At 29.2% G+C, this 23,292-nt stretch overlaps 1 protein-coding gene across 1 annotated transcript in view; it reads right to left on the bottom strand.

Moving 5' to 3' along the window:
* LOC142330453 (katanin-interacting protein-like) overlaps positions 1–22,479 on the bottom strand; it is a 51,018-nt gene extending 28,539 nt beyond the window's left edge. Inside the window, exons 1-6 of the mRNA XM_075375694.1 lie at positions 22,337–22,479; positions 17,694–17,890; positions 13,485–13,823; positions 10,782–11,002; positions 5,478–5,675; positions 4,272–4,409 (exon numbers count right to left, since the gene is read on the bottom strand). Of these exons, the coding sequence (XP_075231809.1) occupies positions 4,272–4,409; positions 5,478–5,675; positions 10,782–11,002; positions 13,485–13,823; positions 17,694–17,890; positions 22,337–22,479 (1,236 nt within the window). The remainder of the gene's footprint in view (positions 1–4,271; positions 4,410–5,477; positions 5,676–10,781; positions 11,003–13,484; positions 13,824–17,693; positions 17,891–22,336) is intronic.
* Between the last annotated feature and the right edge of the window lie 813 nt (positions 22,480–23,292).

Here is a 23,292-nt window from a genome sequence, read left to right as displayed (position 1 = left end):
TACTTTTTTTCTCATCACTACTTCACTGTTGAGCAGTTATTTAAAAGTCACTGTAGGCCACTTTTTGAAACTAGTTGTGAAAATCATTAAATGGCCACCATTTTGGTTACGGTTATTGTAGTAGTTTTTTTTCCATGGGTGCACAGAGAATAGTGTGGCCTCATACCAGAAAATAGATTTTTCAAGTAGAAACATTTTTTTAATTTAATTTTTCAGTGGAAAGGTTATTTAAGGGTTCCCATACTCTATTAACAATCTATAGAGAGTATACATAAAATAATGGTGGTGTTTCAAACAGTCATAGTTTCAGAACCAAGCATGATAGAGATATGAGGTACTGTCAAAATATAGAGAAACTCTTACTTTAAACAGAAACACTTCTCTGAACAAGACTCATACTAGATCAGTAGCTTTTGATGTGCACTCTTTTAGTTGCCCTGCCCATACCAACACAACATTCAACATTTGACCTTTTTCCATATGCTTTAGAGAACATCTATTGTGATAAATGAAACAGCTTTGGTAATTATTTTTTAAAAGGTCTAAATTTCTTAACTGAAGAGAAGATACTAGTGTCTTTTCATTACCACATAAACAAAAATCATTACCACAAACAAAAATCTGGAGACCATGGAAGCCGGACTATTCACCCTTCTTGTCTGACTCATCATAGAGGAAATGTTTCATTTAGCTACGCCTACATGAATATCGTAAAATGTAGAAGAGCTCCGACTAATTTTAATTTTGTCCTGTGATTAAATTTCATAAAATCTGAATTTCACAAGCAATAACATTGCTGTACTGACTATTTTGGAGTACACGTATAAGTTTTTTGTACAGCTTCAATATTTTCATCAAACACTGATGGTCATTCTGGACATGTCTGTGTTTCAGTAATTTGCTCGCTTCTCCAAGATTCTATACCATTAGTGAATGTTAACTTTAGTGGTTACTTGTTGGACACATGATGATATTTATGGTATTATGATATATAACTAACTCAAATTTAGCAAACAACAAAACACATAGAACCACCTTACTTTGCACTGTAATCATGGTTAACAGGCTTGATGCGGCAATTCACCTCTAACACTGGAACTTGTTTATTTATCAAACACATTAGCAATTTCTCTTCATTTTAACATTTCATGTTTCTAGCATGCTTTGTTTCAAAATTATAAAACTATGAAATCCTACCATTACTTTACGGGTATACTGTACATATACAGGTGTTTCTAAAATGGTAGGCTGGCTATATTTTTTTCATATCCTACTTGTAAAACTACACAAAAAATATTCCTAGGAAAACTGGTAATTTCTCCTTCATTCTCCCCCTGTCCGCCATTTTATTATTTTTATATAAAAATGTATATCTCAAGTTTGGATAGAGAAATTACAATTTTAAAACTTTATTACCAAGACACGCTTTCCAAATATTATTGTAATTTCTCTATCCGAACTTGAGATATAAATTTTTATATAAAAATAATAAAATGGTGGACAGGGGGAGAACGAAGGAGAAATTACCATTTTTCCTAAGAATATTTTTTGTGTAGTTTTACAATTAGGATCTGAAAAAATGTAGCCAGCCTACCATTTTAGAAACACCCGCATATGTACAGTACACCCGTAAAGTAATGGTGGGATTTCATAGTTTTATAATTTTGAAACAAAATTTGGAAAGCATCTTTGTAATAAAGTTTTAAAATTATTAAAAAACAGGACTTAAATACCTTTGCAAATTACAAAATGACGGCAATTTTTATTTTATTCAAGCTGTTATATCTCCATAAATATTAGTTTTATCAAATAGCCGAGTTATGGTAGAAAATTCATGTTGTAATTGTATGTCTGTTTTCATGTCCTCCACTTTACATTCAATTCGATTAAATATTAATTGTTTTTATTTATTTTTAATTCTAATATTGTAAATTAGTATCAAATTAAGTAATAATTTTCTCAAAATAAAATTTAATATTGAATAATAAACCAATTGATATTAATTTTTCACTTTTGAATAATTTTACACAGGGAGTATTACTGCTGATCTCGTTAACAATGTAAAATGTAATGCACATTATTTAAAAATAAAACCATATGATTTTCAAATAATTTAAACTGACTGTTTACTTGCGAGTGCTGTTTAACATTCATATTTTTGAAGTTTTGTTTTTTGATCATCATGGAGTTTGAATATTCTTTTGCAGAAATGTGTGACATGAATTTAATGTATGGTTTAGTAAACTGCAACAGGTTAGAAACAAAAGACTGAATGAAAATAGGTTTCCTTACTGATGTGTGCCAAAAAACTTTTGAAAAACATCACATACAACATAGGGAAACAGGTTCATTTACACCAAGGAATCATGACTGTGGTAATCCAAGGAGTACTAGGACTATTGAATTAGAAAAAAGTGTTCTAAATCTTGTGGAAGAATCCCCTGATAAAAGTGCACATTCTCTGGAAATACTAAAAGGTATGGGCCACATGACCGTGTGGCGGATTTTAAATGGTAACTGTTTTTACCTACATCACTTGCAGCGCATTAAGGGGCTGACTGCCGATTATTTTTCATGTAGATCGGTTTTCTGTAACTGGTTTCAAAAAACATTAATTGAAGACTGTTTATTTTCAGCATGGATTCTGTTTACAGATTCACAGCTGAAGTTTCTTTCAACAGGAATGGTGTTAAAAACTATCAAAACCGGCATATCTGGAGCAATGAGAATCCTCATGGTACCTTCTAAAGTAGCAATCAATAAAAATTTTCCCTGAACATATGGGCACTTTTAATGACAACCTTTTGGATCCTGTCATTCTACCAAATCATTTAAATTGAGAAAATTATCTTGCTCATTTGACTGAAAATCTTCCATATTTATTGGAAGACCTACCTCTAAAATTAAAAAGGAAATATGTGGTTTCACCATGATGGAGCTCCAGCACATTTCAGTCTGTTGGTATCAGATTTACTGCATGAAACTTTCCATGAAAATTGGATAGGCCGAGGGGAGCCACTGACCTGCCCAATCACCTGACTTAAACCCTCTTGACTTCTACATATGGGGCCATTTGAAACGTACTGTTTATTCAACTCCCATTACTCAAACATTGAGGATCTTCAACAAAGGATCCAAAATGGATTTCAAAAAATTAGGAATACTTCCGGAATTTTTGAACAGTTAAGACAATCTGTTTGAAAAAAGACTAGAGACTTGTGTAATTTCTAATGGTGAACACTTTGAACATCTCATAACGTTTAAGAAATGTTTACTGTTCATTAAAAAAACAAAAAATACACCTAATGTTCTACAACAATTAAATAAGATTATCACAGGTAGTTGTTTTATTTTTTTTTAATATTAGATCTATTATTGTGAGAAAATTATTACTTAATTTGATACTAAATTACAATACTAGTATTAACAATAAATAAAAACAATTAATATTTAATCAAATTGAACAAAGTGGTCTGATGAAAACGGACACAAAATTACAACATTAATTTCCTGCCATAATTCAGCTATTTGATAACAGATTTAAAAAAAACTGTCATTTTGTTAAAAATAAAAAGCTTAATATTTTAGTATAACATACATTTTTATAAAATTAATATTTATGAAGGTATAACAGATTGAAAAATAAGCATGGCCACCATTTTGTAATTTGTGAAGGTATTCAAGTTCTGATTTTTTGATAATTTTAAAACTTTATTACAAAGATTTTTACCAAATATTAATGTGATTCGTCAATCTGAACTAGAGATATAAATTTTTATATAAAAATAAGAAAATGGTGGACAGGGGGAGAACAAAGGAGAAAATGCCATTTTTCCTAAGGATATTTTTTGTTTATTTTTACAAGTAAAATCCAAAAAAAAATGCGCACGTGCGCGCTTGTGTGTGTGTAACAGTAGCCAAATAAGAATGGATTTGAAATGATGTGTAATAATTTTATAAAATATTTCTCCTCTTTCTATTTCTTTCTTCTCTTTCTCCTCTTCTTTTATTATTTTAAACTCTTTATCTCTTAATTGGCCTGCACTAACCATTTATCTTATTATGATTAAAAAATGGTTAATGTTATCTGGTTATGGCTATTTATTTTAATGGTTGAGAAAAGTTTTATAGCCTGATCTTTTATCATTTACTGTTTAGTTCTTCGCAATGTTTGTGAGAAATACATTGATCTGCATCAAAGATTTATTACAGTATTTTTTTTGGTTCTAATTATGAGAAATTAAGAATAAAAATACCCATACAATACTAACATCTCCAAAAGCATCAGTACTACCAAGAATACCTCCACAAGCTCTTGCAATTTCTCCTTGAAATATCAACACTCCATCCAGTTTGATGTTAATGTCTTTCACACCACGATATGAATGAATTCTGGATTTGTTATAATTCTGAAAATTAGAATAATTTGTTGAAGAAAATTAATATAATACAACTCATACTCTAAATATAAATATATAATAGTTGATTAATAACCTACTACACTCAAACTGGATTGAACATATCTACTTACCTAGCTATGGAGAACAATACATATGTTGCAACCTTAAAGTGCCTTACATTCCAGTATGTGCTATGCTCATAAAAGAAAATATAATCTATGACTTTGTGTAATTGTGTGCTATAGGCTGTCAATACTCTCCTACAACCAAACACTAGAGTTAAGTTAAAAACTGCATGTGTGTTTAAGAACTGACCAGAACATACTATAGCAACATAAATATGAATAACTCCTATGATTTCATTTCATTGGAATTTTTTTATTACTCATAGTACTTTTTTTTTAATTTTCTATATATATACATTTTTGCTTCTAAGTAATATTTCAGTAAAATACTTTATTGAATTATAATTTTTAATTATCAAATAAGAAAAAATCCTATAACAATAATAAAGCACATTCATTTTACATAAAAACATACGTTAAAAATTTAATAGTAACAAGCAAGAATGCATTCCTAGCAATCAAATGAGTTTCATAGATAAACAAAACAAAAACTAAGCAAATATTAAAAATTTTGGCAAATCAATTTAAAAAAATAAATTAAAGGAATCTATGTCGGTAAAAATATTTGTTTTTTTTTTTTTTTTTTAATTTACAATTATTGAAATTTAATCGTTAGTGTATAAGATAAATTTTATATTATATATTTATAATTACAGTTTTTTAAACAACAGAGTAAAAGAGGTTGGTTTTTTCCTTGGAGAGAATTGAAATGAAATTTTTCACTTCCAAACTTTTTAAACAAAAAAAGAAAAGAATTTTCGTTTTTACACAAACATTTTTTATAAATATAAAATTATTGTTATAAACATTAAACTTTGTATTTTTTTAAAAAATGGAGCAGAAATAATTTAAAAGTTAGTTTTATTATAACACTGGAATGGGATCCAGAGGAAAAATACAAAAAGAGTAACAAAATTTAAAATTATAAATAATGAAACAAATTAATACCAACCCATATTCTAATCATAGCAATTGTTTCAATTCGTTTAAAGTTAATATGTAAATAATGATGTTTTCCTTCTGTGAATGGTGTTAACCATAGATGCATATCATCTCTTGTACGATTAACTCTATCAAGTAAATTTGTTACAATTCTTGGATCTTTATTGTATTCTGGTAATACATTTATGTCTGCAGGATCAGCGGTAATCTGTAAAATGAAAAATAAAAATAAATTATTGTTGTAATCTTAATTAAATTCAGAAATCCTTAAGTTAAATGCTTTTTACCTATATTTTAGTAAGAAAAATGGATATCCACTTTAATACACTGATGAACATAATTTTTGTTTCCTAACATGCGATACATGATTTTAATCTGTCTTTTGATGCTGAAAACGAATCTGATCTGAGAGTCTTTCTATCATCCACCATTTTTGAAAAATCTTTAAATTTTAATTAAAGGATTTTTTTTCATTTTTCAACGTATAGTTAGCATTTTAAGCTCTTATATTGTATTTTGTTATGTCATTTTTTATTGTTTAACTTTGTTAACATAATTTGTAAGCTGTAAATAAACAACAATAGACAAAGAATTAAATCATATCATAGTCACATATTATGACATCATACCTAATATTGAAGAGTGAGCCTTCATGGACAAGATTAATCATGTCTGTGCAGGTCAAAACATGTAGCTGAAAACACAGCTGTGTTGTTTGTATTAAGCACTGGATTTAAGAATGAATTAATTTTTTTCAGTCTTATTGCTTTCTTAAGTTTGTTAACAGTGCAGTGTCATAATGCCTCGAAATTGTGTAAATGATGTGGATGCCTTTTGTTATGTATGTGGTGAATTTACTGTAAAATCAAATAGAAAAAACATTACACCTTTAATTAAAAAAGCACATCATTTGTACTTCAGTGTAAAATTGGTGATCAGGATAAGACATGGGCTCTTCATATAATATGCTCTAATTATTCTGTATATTTAAGAGGATGGCTGAAAGGTACACAGAGAGCTTTGCCATTTGGTGTATCTATGGTTTGTTGTGAATCAAAGGATCATATAACCAATTGTTACTTTTGTTTAACAAATGTGTCTGGAATTTCTAAAAAATCTAAACATACTGTAAAATATCCTTTACTGCAATCTGCAATGAGACCTGTACCTCACAGTGAAATTTTTCCAGTTCCTGAGCCACCTGTGAATGTATGTTTTAAAAGCAGCGATGAAGAATCAGGCGGTACTGAAGAAGACAATGATTTTGATTTTGAATTATCTTCCAATAAGCCACATCTTATATCACAAGGTGAATTAAATGGATTAAAATCCATAGGGATTTAAATTTATCAAAAACTCAAGCTGAACTGTTAGGATTAAGACTGCAAGGTTGAAATTTACTTCAAAAAATACAAAAATTTTGGGCTTTCAAAGCCAACAAAAAGAACTTTCTCAGTATTTTATTGATGAAAATAATTTGATTTATTGCACAAATATTAATAAGCTTATGTTGCACTTAGGACAAGTTCATAAATCTGAGGGCTGGTGCCTTTTCACAGATTCGAACTAGTATAGTTTAAAAGTGGTTCTACTACACAATGGTAACAAATATCCTTCAATACCAATCACTTATGATATTAACGTGAAAGAGATATATTATGTGATGAAAGACTTTCTTGAAAAAATAAATTATGAAAAACATAATTGGAACATACGTGGTGATTTGAAAGCTATAGATTTTGTTAGGCATGCAGTTAGGCTATACTATGTACATGTGTTTTCTTTGTGAGTGGGGCAGCCAAGCTAGGGATAAACATATGTTACCAAAGAGTGGAAAAAACAGGAAAACTTAACTCCAAATGTGGGAAAAATATTATTCATGAGCGTTTAGTTAAACACAAACAAATACTTCTACTCTCTCTCCATACCAAGCTGGGACTAATGAAAAATTTTGTAAAAGCAATGAAGAAGGATAGTTCCAGATTTTTGTACATCAGGCAGAAATTTCCAAATGTAAGTGAAGGAAAAATTAAAGAAGAAATATCTGTTGGTCCTCAAATAAGAGAGTTGGTCAATGATGATGTATTTAACACAATGTTAAATAAGTAGAAAGTGCAGGTTGGGCTTCATTTAAAGACGTTTGCAAAATTTTTCTCAGCAAACAAAAAACCAACAATTACCACAATATTGTTAATCAACTTCTTACTTCATACAGAGCTATGGGATGTAATATGTCTTTGAAAATACATTTCCTCCACTCACATCTGGATTTTTTCCCAGACAACCTTGGAGATGTAAGTAACAAACATGGTGAACATTTCCACTAAGACATTTCAGTGATGGAAAGCCGCTATAAAGGGAAATGGAATACTAACTTGCTAGCCGATTACTGTTGGACATTAATTCGGGAGGTACCCAAGGCTATTTATAAAAGAAAAGCATCAGCAAAATCATTCTAACACAGGTATGGCCATGCAAAATTATACATATTACAAATTTTAACTATATTTCCCTTAATTTTTTTGATCCCCTAATTTATTTAAAACTAAGGGTAATAGAAAAATTGTATTTACAAATATGTAATGTACACAAAAAAGTAATTCAAGAAATGGTATCACACTTAGAGAAATATTAAAAAATATTTTTTCTGTGGATTAGTGTAATTTATTTTATAGTATGTTTATTTCTTGCAACTTATTTTTGACAATAACCAAAATTTATTTGGTTACCCTCTTTTAATCTGGTGTGATGATGTTGTAACCTATTCATTATTTTTCTGTTTAGCCTCTAGAACCTCCGTAAGGTATTATTTCAGAGTATGGTATGTACAAATATAGATGAAGAGTCTATGAATCTTGTAGAGTCTCAGGTCAACCATTCCTGGGATGTTTGTTTAGAACACCGGTATCTATGATCTAGTATTCAAATCTGTATAAAAGTAACTGCCTTTACCAGGAATTGAATCTTAGAAGTCTTAACTTCAAAATCAGCTGATTTGAGTTCACCACTAGACCAACCCAGTGGGTTATTATACAATTTGCAATTCAAGAAATTGTACCACACTTAGAGAAACATAAAATTTTTTTTTTTTGTCTATCAGTGTAATCAAAAGATGAATTCAAATAAAAAATGAAATCATTGCTTATTAATTAAAATTAGTTTTACTGATTCTATGAAAAACAAATGAATAATAAGTTACTATAAAAAAACTGGCTCATGCTAACCTCAAAATACAATTACAGATGCTACAAAAAAAAAGTGACAACACATCCTGGCTACTCAAGAACTGGTATGAAGTAAAAATGCAGTACGAATAATCATTATTAAATATTTTAAATATATTTGCTATTAATCCAAAAAATCCACGAAAATTTGGGTTTGATTGAATATTTGATCATAATCAGTTTTTTAACTGATTAGGATTTTTAGGAGGACTTAATTTGTCTATTGTTTTTTCTTTTACTTTCCTGGAAGTAAATATATAGCAGCTGCAGCAACTATAGTTATAAGGTGAAGCATGTTGATCAGTCAAAATTTTGGACACAAGATTTTTGCAAATCTTGACATTTCATAGCTTTCTTTAACTGAAAAACCTGGAAGGAATACACATATGTATGTATAAATCTTGGCCTACATTTTAATAAAATATCTCTTGACTGATTAAATATTAAAGAAATCCGATTTAAAATTTCTACATATGAGGCATTAAATACTTAATCAGACAAGGAAATGAAGTATTTACTATACTTTTAAAATTCCAAATTTTTGTAGGACATCATAGGAACTTGAAATTCAGTATAGTTGTAGTTCTATTTAAGTTAAACAACACTGAAATTTTAAGTCCATCAGAAGTGAGATATAATTAATTTAGTCATTTCAGAATTTTCATTATACAGTATACAAAAAAGAATATCAGGGTTTTAATACTAATTTAAGATCTCTTAATTCTGGCTTGCATTAATTAATCACAAATAAAATGAAAGTGCAACCTCTTACATGTATTTTCTACAAGTGTTCAATGTGACAGGACCTTTCATCATTCGGCACACATCCAACCGATAGGAGAGTTTCTCCCATACTGTAGCGAGCATGTCTGGAGTAATGGAAGCAACAATTGCTTCAATTCTGTTCCTCAAATCAGGTAGTTCAGCAGGTAGCAAAAATATAAATAAAATATTCTTTATATAAAACCCTAAAGGAAAAACTTGTACGAAGTCAGATTCAGTGACCTTGGAAACCACCGCAAACAAGTTTTGACATTGAGTCCAAGCCAACCATTCAGCAATCAGGGAAAACATCATGCAACTAATTCCATACAGAGTTATGCCAGTCAGAAGACTCACCATCTTATTGCCAAATAAAATTCTTTAGTTCATCTTGCAAGTGAGCATACAGTCATGTACAAGCATATCCTTAAAAGCAACTCCTATTACTTTGAGTGAAAAAGAATATTCTGTAAAACTGCCATCGGGATATCACACAGAAAACATTTAATTTTAGGAAGTCTCTTTTGCATTGTAACAGTTCATGGGGATTTTCTGATCCCCAGACAGAGATTTTGTGATAACTTTTCTACGATGAAATGTTATGATCAAGAAAATCATCTTCATGCTGCAACATTTTGTTGGTAAAGTTGGCAGGATTCAAATCTTCTAACAGAGATAAACAAAGAATGAATATGTAGGCATTTCCTTGAAACATTCCACGCAGTCATCAGCAGCATTGCTGGTTCCTCTAGCTGGCCTTCCCAATAGATTTTTTGGGACTATGCCAGAAAGATTCAATGAGGCATTCAACATTCTCTTTAGATAACCTCAGTCGTTCTGTACTCCTCCCTTTACACAGACATTCAGTTATTTCAAACAGATTATGCTATCAACAAATGTTCACTCAACAAAATGTGACTTGAAGAATCATAATTAAACGTTCTACAGAACATAAGAACTGTAACTATAGATTCAGATTTAACAAACTGTAAAACATAGAAAGCTTTCTCTTCAGAAGTCATCGTCTTTGCTAATGGCACTACCAAGTGGAAAGGTAGGGAATCAATGTACGACCATATGTGTAACTAAAACTGTCTTTCTGTTCTTTGATTAAAATGAGGTAAAAATTTGGCGCCCACTATCACCTACTGAAATATTACCAAAACCTTTAGAAACACTCTCTAAAACTGATTTCTAAAGTCGTTTCCTAAATTCATTATCTAAAATTGATTAATAAAAGATAACCCATAAAGATGAAATCGATATATCTTAATATAATAATTAACATTTAAATACAAAATTTACAATAAAGCTTTTATTTTACATACCTGATCAACTTGTACAAGTTCTCCTGTAATGGCAAATATTTCAATACCATTTAAACCAACATAATGTCGATCTCCCCAGGTAGAGATAATGTCAATTACAAAATCTTTACCTTTTGGAAGTTCTGGTATAATAAAATCAATCTGAATTGGGATAGTTGTTGTTGTTGCCACTGTTGTTGCTGCTGTTGTGGTAGTAGCAGCTGTTGATGTTGGTAAAAAATCTTGTTTTGAAACACTTGGTAAATCATTGATAACAGAAGTTGAGTTTTCTGAAAAAATTACAGCTAAGTGAATAAATGTTTTTTTGTTTTTTTTAAATTTTTTAGACTTATCTCTTTTTCATTTTACGCAGTGTATGCATGCACATTTTACAACAGTACATACATTTATTATTTTAGTATATGTCCCAGACTTTCTTATAACAGAGAAAACCAGCTGAGATCTCAATAGGAGGATGTTCAAGAAGAGAAAAAAGGAAGAATCTGATATTTCACTGAAAGAAGAAAACACCTTTGTCACCACGCAAAAAGGAGCATGAAAGAAATGAAGGAGCTACAGGTTACAGCAAGGCTCTATTGCAGAACAGAAAACCAAAAAGAAGAATTCCCATAATTATTTCTATAAGTACTACTCGGAGTGGCTGAAATATTTTGCACACTGGAATATAACAATATAACAACAGAACTACACAAAGTGATAGGTGCTGCTATCTTGTAGTTTCATTTCCCTACTGCCAATATTCCAAAACTCATTGACCCATGCACTCTCATTTTCTGCTTCAGAAGCTAGTAAAGCAATAATTGAGGATAAACCTCGCAGTGATCGACCAGTTTCTGTGACTGAGAAGTAAAGAGTGGAAACAACTCCTTTCAGTGCCTTTAAAACACCTCAGGAGATGTGTGTGTTGTTTTACAATTTATGGAGCAAATATTTCTGCTACATGATAATGCTTAGCTGCAACTGCCAAGGGTCTTGTGAAATTAAAATTTTAACTTACTTCACACCTCCATATTCACCAGATTTGGCACCCTGCGATTCTCATTTCTTTCCAAAATTAAAGAGGGATATTGAGGGTATTCATTTCACTACTAATGATGAATTGAAAGTCACAGTGAAAGAAAATATCATGGTTCAAGGAAAGATCAACAGCATTCTTCATTGATGGAATGAGAAAACTGGTCCACTGTTGAGAGAAATGTATAGCTGTAAATGGTGACTATGTAGAAAAATAAATAAATGATTTTGTAGTAATAAAATCTATTTTTATGCCACATTTGTGTAATTTGATTAACTCGTTTCATTCACAAGTTACATGTAAACTTGAGCATTACATTTCAGCCATCCTTCATAATAGAAAAGAAAAAAATATATAAAAAATTATCTGGTTGTTAGAGATTAATATGGTTTTTAGGTTGAATTATGAAATTTAACTTGTGAAATCCACAATAAAAATGTCAACTTATACAGTTTTATAATTTTACTACATAATTTATATCATGTAAGTTGAGAAAATAATACAGAATTGAAGTATCATTTAAAAAACTGACATTTTAATAATGTTTTATAATGGAACCTTCAGTATAAGAGCCCTTTTATTTTAGATGACTCAAATTGTTTATTATTTTTATTTATTTTCAAAACTTCAAAAGGTTTTAAAACAAATACAAAAACACAGTATGTATATTATGAAACTCACAATAAAAACAATAACAATATCACAATAGAAATCAAAATAAAAACAATAAATAAAGAATATATAATCAGAATTTCTAAATGGAACTAATATGTCTTCAAAAATACAAACTGAAATTTATTATCAAAATAAGACTGAATGTCAGTACAGTCAAAGTAAATCCACAAATTATAGAGATCAATAAGATGGCAGAATATAATGGAGCAAACAACAATAATGAAAATGATTGAATTATCTTTTGATACATCAACAAAATATCATACATATAAAAATTTTTATTAAATCAAAACCAATTACTACATAATACTGAGATAAGACATATCTTACTGTAATTTTATCATGAAAGTATTTTCTCAGGATCCCACATCTTCAGTCATGATTGAAATAATTTAGTTACTTCAGTCATAATTGGGAATGCAGGATCCTGTGAAGTACTTTCATGGTAAAATTAAGGTGAGATATGTCTTATCTCAATATTCTATACTAGGTGGTTTTTATTTTAATAGAATATAAAATATAATTTAACAGTAATACATTAATTTCAGTAAAATAAAAGATAGAAGGAGTAACACATCATTTTTTTTAAATTTTATATTTTTTAATAGTTTTTTTAACGTATCTGAAGCAGTGCACACTGCGAAAGCACTAACTAATGTGAGAGAATTAAAAAAAAAATAATTAGTGATATTTTAATTTTATCTATTACTGATAATATATACATACTTCTACATCTAACACAAACTAGATATGAATAAGTATCAGATATTTTTCTTTATAATTTATAAAACTGGTAAAATAAAGATAAATTTTTTTATGAATTGATGATTATATTAATTTTTTTAATAATTATTAAATAAAAATGGATTTGTTCCACAAAAAAATTATGGTTTATCAAAACAATTATGCAGAGTTCAGAAATTTTTAAGTTAAATATACATAGAGAATTTAGTAAACATGTATATGTGAATAAGCTTTATTTAATAAAGGAAATAGAATTATGTAAACAATACCTCCTAGTTTCCGTGATAATCTTCCTCTATGTTTTCTATTAAAAAAAGTTAAAGAATTCCACGATTCTTCAAGTGATTTTTCATTAGGAGGCAAGGCAGAATTAATAGTTGTATTATTATATTGTATATCATGTCTTGATGATGGAGATGGCGATAAAGGTGATGTTACTTTATTTGGTGATACTGGAGAAAGTAAGGAATATAATAACTGATCATCTTGAAACGGTTCTGGTGATAAAAGTTGGTCGTTTTGACAGTTTGATGAGTTTCCTGATCCTTGTTGTTTGTTTATCGAGGTGGCACTTTTATTAACAGCTCTTCTACCAAATCTAGCCGACCCTAAAATTAAAAATAATACATATGATTTAGCATTTGCTTATTTTTGATTGAAGTTATCTAACTGGCTATTCAGATGAAGATAACTACATTAAAAACTAATTAAATATTTATGTACTGTTCTTTGTTTAATTACAAAAATTCAAGTTAAGTTTGAGTTTACTGATTTTTAACTTCTAGTCAGATAAATTAAAACAAAGATTTTTTTTGAAATAACAGATTTTTTTGTTCAATAATTATTATATGAAATATCTGTTTAAAACTGATAACTGTTAATAAAAATATACTATAATAAGTTTGCCTCTCATGTGTAACTAAATTACATTCAATAATAATCAAGATTATAAAGATTAATTTTTTTAGACATTTTTTAGAGAATAATTGATGTCTAGTCAAGGTTTTAGCATGGATTCCTTTGTATTATTCCCTTTTTAAGAAACAGCAGTTCCTTTTCTTATGTGTATAGTACCAGATCATATCTACTACTTTCTGACATGATTTAAAAAAATTAAATATGTTCTCATCTGAATAAAATATTTATTTATTTAATTATCTTACAGAAATATTAAATTTATTGTTTTATTAATTGTAAAATAAGATAATTTTAATTGGATATTTATTATTATTATTATTATTATTATTATTATTATATTTTATGACCATTTTAGTCAGTCTCTTCATTACCCAAGTCTTTTTGATGGGAATGTTTAAGCCTTATGGTCCTCCCAGTACTTTTTTTTATATCTTCTAATCTTTGTGTCCTTTCTAAAAATGTTCATGTTATGAGTTTTTTCTTGTGAGTGTGAAATATGCTTTTGTTCTTTATTTTCTTGTTTATTTTTATCTGTGGTGTCTTTTAGTGTAAGGCCAATTTGCTTCAGATTCTCTCTTATTTCTTTAATTTGCATCCTGTGTTGGTGTCAAGATTAATTTTGAGTCAAGATTACTGTACTAGCCGTTTCAGAAGTCTTGAATTTTTCATCCTCATGATATGTCCAAAGAATCCATCTCCTCTTACGCATGCTATCAGTGATGGGTTCTAACCCTTTGTACATGACTTTGTTGGGCACATCCACCACTGTCCATCTTTATGGTACTTTTTACTGATGCAGGTTCTTCCAATTCTTCTTTTGATTTTCTGGAGTCTGTCTGTCTTTGATTGTTCGTTCAGGTGGAAGAGTGTTTCTGCTGCATAAGAAGCTTCTTGTTTTATAACTGTGTTATAGTGTCTTAATTTTTGCATCTATTGATCAGAATTTTTTTATTGTAAGTGTAACAGGTTAATTTTTGAGTGTTAGCTATTTTGTTTCTTCTTATTTGAATTGAGGTTTTTTGTTATTATTTCTCCGAGGTATTTAAATTGGCTTACTATTTTGATTTTATTACTGTTTATGTTTACTTCTTTTAATCGTGTTGGGTTTTTGGGACATAATTTCTTTCTTTTCAAATGATATTTTGAGGCCAACTTTATTTGTAATGTTTTGAAGTTCTAATATCTGGAATTCAGCTTCGTCATTGTCATTTGCTAGTAGTGCCAAGTCATCAGAGAAACAAAGATAGTTTGGTTTGATTTTTCGGCCTATTTTTACTTTTGGGAACATTTTTTGAGCCCCAATAAGTGGCAAGAGCCCATCACCTTGGCACAGCCCTGTTTTGATCTCAAAAATTGGATATTGATATAACTTATGCATGTATTACTATGAAATATTATGAATGTAATTAAATTATTACATACTACATATTAAAATAGTTTCATTATTTTCTTTTATTAAGTTTAAACTTAATTTTTAAAATTAGCCCTATAGTAAGAAATGTTAACAGATTTTCAAATTATAAGTACATAATTATGTCATTTATGTATGTGTATATCATATACACATTTTTACTACTGAGTTAAGTAGTGTAAATAACATCCTGTTCAACAACAGAGAGGGGTCATTTAATATGTTTTGCTTTGCTACATCTATCCCAGTTTTTTTTAATAGTTATGTGTCTGAGTAACAATAATATCACTATCACAAACAGCCTCATGGTGAACTAAGTGATAGAGTCATTTGATAGCTGAATACTACCTACAATCTGTGTAGGCTTGGCATTTTGATATACAACTATGGAATTTATATATGTATACAGAGTGTCCCACAAATAGGTATATGCATTTGATTTGGTATCAATCACCCATTCCCCAACCAATTGTATTGAAACTTTACAGACCTATTAACAAAGATTCTAAAAATGATTTGTGAAAGTTTCAACCTTCTAGGATTTATAGAAACAAAATGGTAGCTTTTAGATAAAAACAAACTTCAGATAAACCACATTTTTTATTCACTACAAAACTGGTAAAAATGATTAAAAACAGATGATGTATTGTTAAACAGCTGTTGAAATTGAATAAAAGAAGTCAATAATTAGTCATAATCTTGCTTCCTGGGTAAAAATTTAAAATGGGAATTACAACTGAACAAAAAGTTAAATATTGTGCATGGACCATTGCATTTCACAATTTAGCAGAGTCCATACAATATTTTAGAGCTGAATTTCCTGATGTTCATCCACCAACAAACATGTCAATTTCTAAGTGAAAGTGTTTGTTGTTGGAAACTGTCAGTGTAGTTATAAAATCCAGCCAATCTACTGATGAAGGAAAAGAAGAAAAGGTGTGTGCTTCATTACCGCGATCTCCAGGTAAACATAATTCAGTGAGAAATGTCGCTTTAGATACTTACTAATGTGCCAAAATCAATGTCCAAAGAATAGCAAAAAGGTATAAGTAAATTTTTTAAAAGCCACCTGGTTCATAAAATTTTTGAATATGAACCAAATAGGAAATTTGAGGTTTGTTCATTTATTACTGAGCATCATGAAGTTGATCCAGACTGGCATGAAGGTATTCCCAGATGAATCAACTTTCTACTTTAATGTTATGATAAGCAGTCAGAACTGTGATTATTGCAACACCGAAAACCATCATATTCTTGAGCAGAAGCAGCTTAAATCAAAAGGCATTACTGTCTGAGCAGCTGCTACTGTGAGTTAATGGTGTATTATCCTACAACATATCAGATAATACAATGACTGCAAACAAACACCTAGAAATATTAAGTCAACACATAATGCCTCATTTTACTGTTTCAGAAATTAGATATGCTTTTTTTTCAGAAAGATGGAGCTACACCTCATTTTGCAAACCCAGCTAAATTGCTACTGAATACTCACTTTCACGATCATTGGATTGGTTGTGAAGTGAATTTTGGACTGGCCATTGAGGTCGCCTGACCTTACGGTCTGATGTTTTCTTGTGGAATTATTTAAAGGAGCATGTGTACTTCCATAGCCTCAACACTAATGAACAGTTGAGGAAGGTCATTGAAGAAGAAATTATACCAATTACAATAAATTTCTTTACGAATGCATACACAGGATTTATTAAACAATGTTACCAATGTGTTGCTGTTGATGAATTTCAGTCTGAGTAAAGTATTTTTTTTATTAATTCATACAAAGCTTTCTCATAATTTTAAGAGTTATTTCCATTTCGTAATTCATTTGTTTTTAATCATTTTTACCACCTATTATGTAATGAATAAAAATTAAGATTTACCTGAATTGATGTTTTTATTTGAAAGCAGCCATTTTGTTTCTATAAATCCTAAATGATTGAAATTTTCACAGAACATTTTTAGGAATCTTTGTTAAAAAGTCTGTAAAGATTCAATAGAATCAGTGGGGGAATGGGGTAGTGATACCAAATCAAAAGCCTATACCTCTTCATGGGACACATTGTATATATATATATATATATATATATCCTATACGTACACATGCGCATGCGTAAGCACATTATTACATTATATATTATTATTTAATTACCTTCTCTTCTGGCAGAAACTCTAGTAATAACATCATTGTCATCATTATCAAATTGTAATCCAAGAAATGCTTTTTTAACTGGTGATAAATCTAATCTACCAGGTGTTGTGATAGCTCGTCGTGTTTCTTTTATATTCCTTCCATTGCCATTTAACTGTTGTGGTTCCCAAGACTGTGGTCTTGCTCGAGGAGAATTTCTGTTGTAATAAAAAAAATAAGAAAAATGAAATATTGTGTTATATTTGAATAAGGCTAGCTTAAATGAAACTTAATTACTTTTTAAAATAACTAATTAAACCAAATTTATGATTAATAGACTTTTTAAATGATGTAAATTATTCTCATGATCTTTGTTGGTCATATAAGTGCTGAAGTGTTACATTGTGCTTTCAGTTATAGTTACGGTTAGCTTAATGTAGACGACAGGTATTTAGGTTTTATTAGGTAGTAAAATTATGTTTATTAAAGTGACCTTTATAATTTAATAAATTATTGTAGTGTTTTTATACGTAATATTATATTACAATTCATAATGTTCAAATATATTCAGGTGTAATTTTTTTTAATGGAATTCGACATTTTATTGGAGATTTTAGGGCAAGGAATTTTTTTTTTTTAAAAATAACATAACAAATGACTTATTTTTTTAGCATAAACTGCGCAATTCTATAGGTGACAAAAATAGTTATCGCAATTTTTTATCAAAACCTACATACTTATAAAATCCTTTTAATTATTTTTATACCTATTGTTAGATTTTAAATAGAAACATTTAAGATACTTGTTTGTTATCACACCATAATCAATCTTTCTTTCTTTTCCTGTTTAGCCTTCGGGAATTACTGTTCAGGTATTACTCAGAGGATGAGGATGATATGTATGAGTGTAAATGAAGTGTAGTCTTGTACAGTCTCAGTTCGACCATTCCAAAGATGTGTAGTTAATTGAAACCCAACTACCAAAGAACATTGGTATCCACGATCTAGTATTCAAATCCATATAAAAGTAACTGTCTTTACTAGGACTTGAATGCTGGAACTCTCAATTTCCAAATCAGCTGATCTGGGAAGATGCGTTCACCGCATATAGACCAACCCGGTGGGTTTGGTATATAAATAACAAAGTTTGTCTGTATCACGCGAGAACCAACCGACTGATTGCTTTCAAATTTTCAGGGTAAATTACTCAGGGAAGATTTTAAGCCGTAGATCCTTAGCTCCCTTGGGGATGAATTTGTCAATTAAAGATATTTATTAAGAAACGGATTCATTTTTTTATTATATATATTTGTCACAATGGCAACAGAAATATAATGAAGTAAAATGACTAATCCTTTTTTCTTTAATGAATATTTGAAAAATATTTAATATTCTCACGACCATGAGGATAATGAACGCGTTGATCGGCTAGAAAAGAATACACCTATCTTATTGTAAAAACAATTATTTTAATCTTCCTTCGTAAAAAAAATATTTTAATAGTCTGTACTGGCATTATGAATCTACAAACAGCGTATTAGTAATATTGAAATAAAAAAATACTGGTAGTATAGGTACCCGTTCAGGACAATGAATGCGAGTAGTTTAAACGTGGATTAAGATCTCAGTTTTGATTTTTACAATTTACTAGACCAATCCAGTGGGTTAGCATAACCAACCTAACCAAACATAACCTACGCTCGCTTTGCTCGCTAACCTGATTTAATGAACATTAAATATGCATATTGTATACATTTAATGTTAATTAGATGAGGTCGATCTGGGACTGTACAAGACCATATGTCATTTACATTCACACATATCATTATCATTCATGTTCTTAAATAATACCTTGTGGTGGTTCCAGAGGCTAAACAGAAAAAAAGAAGAATTATTAGAAGAGGTTAGTAAGCACAGATTATGTTTGGTTAAAGTACACACATTGACATTTTTAAATTAAAATATTTTTTATTTATAACCATTTTTGAAAAGGTTTTAAAGAGAAAAACAATTTTAAAATAAAATGTAAAAAAAAATTCTTTTCTAAGTATAAAAAATCAGTTGTAGATAAATGAGTATTTTTATACAATATTTCAAAAAAGATATTTTAATACCAGTTCGCATACACGTAAAATAATATAGAACTGAAAATGATATGATTATACTTAGGATATGATTGACATGTAACACATGGCAGTGATCAATAGTGGACCAAGTAGTCACATGGTCCACCAGGTGACAGTGATAAATATACACATATGTGTCTTGCTTAATATGAAAAAGATATAATTTTAGTGATTTAGTTTATCATTTAATTAAATGGGAGTTGAATCTGGGTTTCTCAATTTTTTTTCAACCACAGCTTTTGCATTATTTATTCTGATATAACGTTGACTGGCAGTGGTGACTTTTAGCCCTATGATCTTTCTTTAATACATTTAAAATTACAATATTTTAAGTTATTTGATAAGAAATTAATACCCTTCTCATATGACAAACACCAAGAACTATTTTCATTGTGATGCTTTAGAAAAAAAAAGTCAACAGCTAAAAAAAAATAAATATTTTGTTTTTAAAGTGTTGGTTCTTTAATAATCAAATACAAACGCATGTAAAATTTTTTTTAAGATTAACTACTACTTAAAAAAATATCACTGATTAAATATCTTTTTAACCTCAAATTTTTATAAAAATTTGATAGAATCAAATCGTAAAATATACAGTATAACTCGAAAATTTTCAGGGGCCTGAGTTATAAAGCTAAATAAATGTTAATATAAACACAGAAGAATTATATAACAGAAAGTTTTACTAATTTTCAAAGAGAAATAGGTTAGGTTATTATTTATTGACAGTAATAATTCTTTCTCTGTCTTAACAGTCTGTAAAGTAAAAATTAAACTATTTAGATTCCAAATGGCATTTCTGAACAAATAATACAAAGTATGAAATAAAACCTATCGTTAAAAATTTAATAACACAAGCATAAATCTATACTATTAAATTAAGAAGAAGGTTTTTGTTTGTTTGAGATAAACAAAAAACTACCCATCTATCCCAAAAAAATTTTTACCCATGTTTTTGGCATAATTGAGAAGGTTTTTGGGATATATTTCATCTCAAAAAATCTCTAAATATATAATGTAGTAGTGGAGATTTGCTGATTGAAGCACGAATAATGAATTGTGAACTGTGAGTGACTATTAGTGAGTGAGCTGGATTTGAAGTGATTGATTACTGATCTCTAGATTTTTTGAGTTTCATTCAGTTTCAAGGGTTCAACTTGATTTATGAATTTTTTTTTGAAACCCTGCTATTTTTTTAATTTCTCAATAACAAATGAAGAAATCAATGTGATTTTTGGTAAGAGTATTCTTCATATCAACAAACCAGTTTCTAGACTTTTGAAATTCCACCTAGAAAGGGGATGAAGAAAGGTAAAAAAAATTGTTGAACAATGATTATAAATTTCTCAATCCTAACTATAGTAAATGAAATATTTAGTAGATTTGGGCTTGCAAATGCTTTTCAGATAGATATTTAAAAACCATTTTTGGATTTATTAATTCCGATTTTTTTAAGGTGTGCAAAGGTATATGGGCTCAGTGATTCAACCAATACAGCTACTGCCACTGTTACTGTATGTGTGACTGGCTGCACCTACCTCCAGTTACTTGACTAATAAACATAAAATAAAAAGATTGACCACTACAGGAAGAAACTCAAGTAACCATATAGCGCAGGTGAAGCTCCAACAGGGGGCTGTATTCTATATATAGCTGTATAAATGTGTGATCATTCTGAAATTTTAAATTATCTAAAATTACCATAAAGATTTGACAAAATATAATAAAAAGTTGACAATGATGATGACTGAATTAATATGACACAGCAAATAAAATTCTATTTCTTAAACTCCAAATTATAATTTATTGGTTATCATTCAGATAATAAAACAAAATACTTTTTGTGAGCTGACAATGTAGATCAACTATTACTTTTACAAAGAATACAGTACAGAGGGAGTGTCAGAATATATAACAAAATGTATCACTAATTTTGATATATTTTCTGTAGAATACTTATAAATATTTTACAAAAAAAGAATGTTTATGACAACTCAGTGCTTTATGAAAATGAAACATGAAGAATAAGAAATCGATGAAAAACAGCAGACAATTCTGAATTTCTGAATTGTGATGATATAGAAAATAAAGTAAGATAAACATTTTAAACAAAATATTTTAACCTATTTTCTAATAATGATGGATCCCAAATTGAGTGAAAATTATAAATGATAGTATGACTGTTTTTGTCTAAATCTGTTTGTGTTCATCTGTTATGTAAATATCTTTTGTACATAATAATAATACACATTGCATTCACAACTTTTTTTCTTTTTTTTAATATTAAAACAAACTGAGCACTTTATTCTTTTTCTACTGCTATTTCTATGTCATTTATGACATACAGGCAACCGTAACCTAGGTACAAGTCTATGTGATGTTTGTATTTTGTCTCATATATTTGGTCTCGTTTATGAATGATTCTCAGTAAGGAATAAACCCCAGAACCAGAAGAGATGTGCAGTAATTGATGCCAATGCCATTCTAGATTTTATTCCACTGCTTTCAGTGTCCTAAAAATGAAGATTCAAGCCTATACTTTAGAGCACAGCAACATGAAAGGAACTCTTCATACACAGAAAGGTTGCTGAATGAAGTCATTGACAAAGGTATGGTATAATTTTTAAATTCAAGTATGACAGATGGGAGCTCAAGTTCTTCCAACCAGCAAATTTTACCCATTATTTAAAGAGGTACAATCTAATAGTTAAGAATCTTATGTCTGCAGTATAATGAGTCAATCAAGCCATTTCATTTTTATTGTCCTATTCTTGAAAGGAGCTAGAGCCTGAACATACAGGATTTTCAAGATCAGGAGAAAATTGGTCTCTTATTAATGACAAGGCATTGCAGCACAAAATAAATTGCTGGACTGGGTGGCTTTTTTTATATTCAAACATTGTTATTAATGTTGAAGGTGCATTAACATCTTTGTTTAGGAGGATCTAGTCATGATCAAAATAAATTTCTGATAAAGAGTACAGGTACCTACTGGTTAAAAAACAATCTGCTTAGATAGATGTAGGTTGGTGCAAATCAGTCAAGAAGCACAATACAAGGAGTTATTCCCTATGTTATTTTATATTTTGAATTTATTTATTAACTTGTACTAGCTATGTAATTTAGTTAAGAAGTGAAGACAACGAATGCATGTTCGACTACAGCCTGGTAGGGCATATTCATTGTCAAAATATTTTTATTTAATCTAACTTATTTTTAATTTAAATATGAAAATTAATTATTTTTTCTTAGAACAAACTCTGAATATTAGCTAGAGGGGAAGTGATGAAGAAATACCAACTTATCAATTACCACCCCATTTTATTTGTTCAATGTGTTCTATAATTTCAGATTTTTTCTTGAGATTTTTATTACAAATGAATATTATACATTTCAAAATAATTAATGAACATTCACTCTTTCAATTACTTTCTAAGAAAATTATTTTATTACAAGGACCACTTGTTGTTACTTAAAGTAATGAGTGAATGAGTT

The sequence above is a fragment of the Lycorma delicatula genome, chromosome 9 (assembly GCF_047948215.1).
Source record: "Lycorma delicatula isolate Av1 chromosome 9, ASM4794821v1, whole genome shotgun sequence".
Lineage (NCBI taxonomy): Eukaryota > Metazoa > Arthropoda > Insecta > Hemiptera > Fulgoridae > Lycorma > Lycorma delicatula.
Note: the sequence above shows the minus strand (reverse complement) of the source record. Positions and strands in the feature narration are given on the sequence as shown.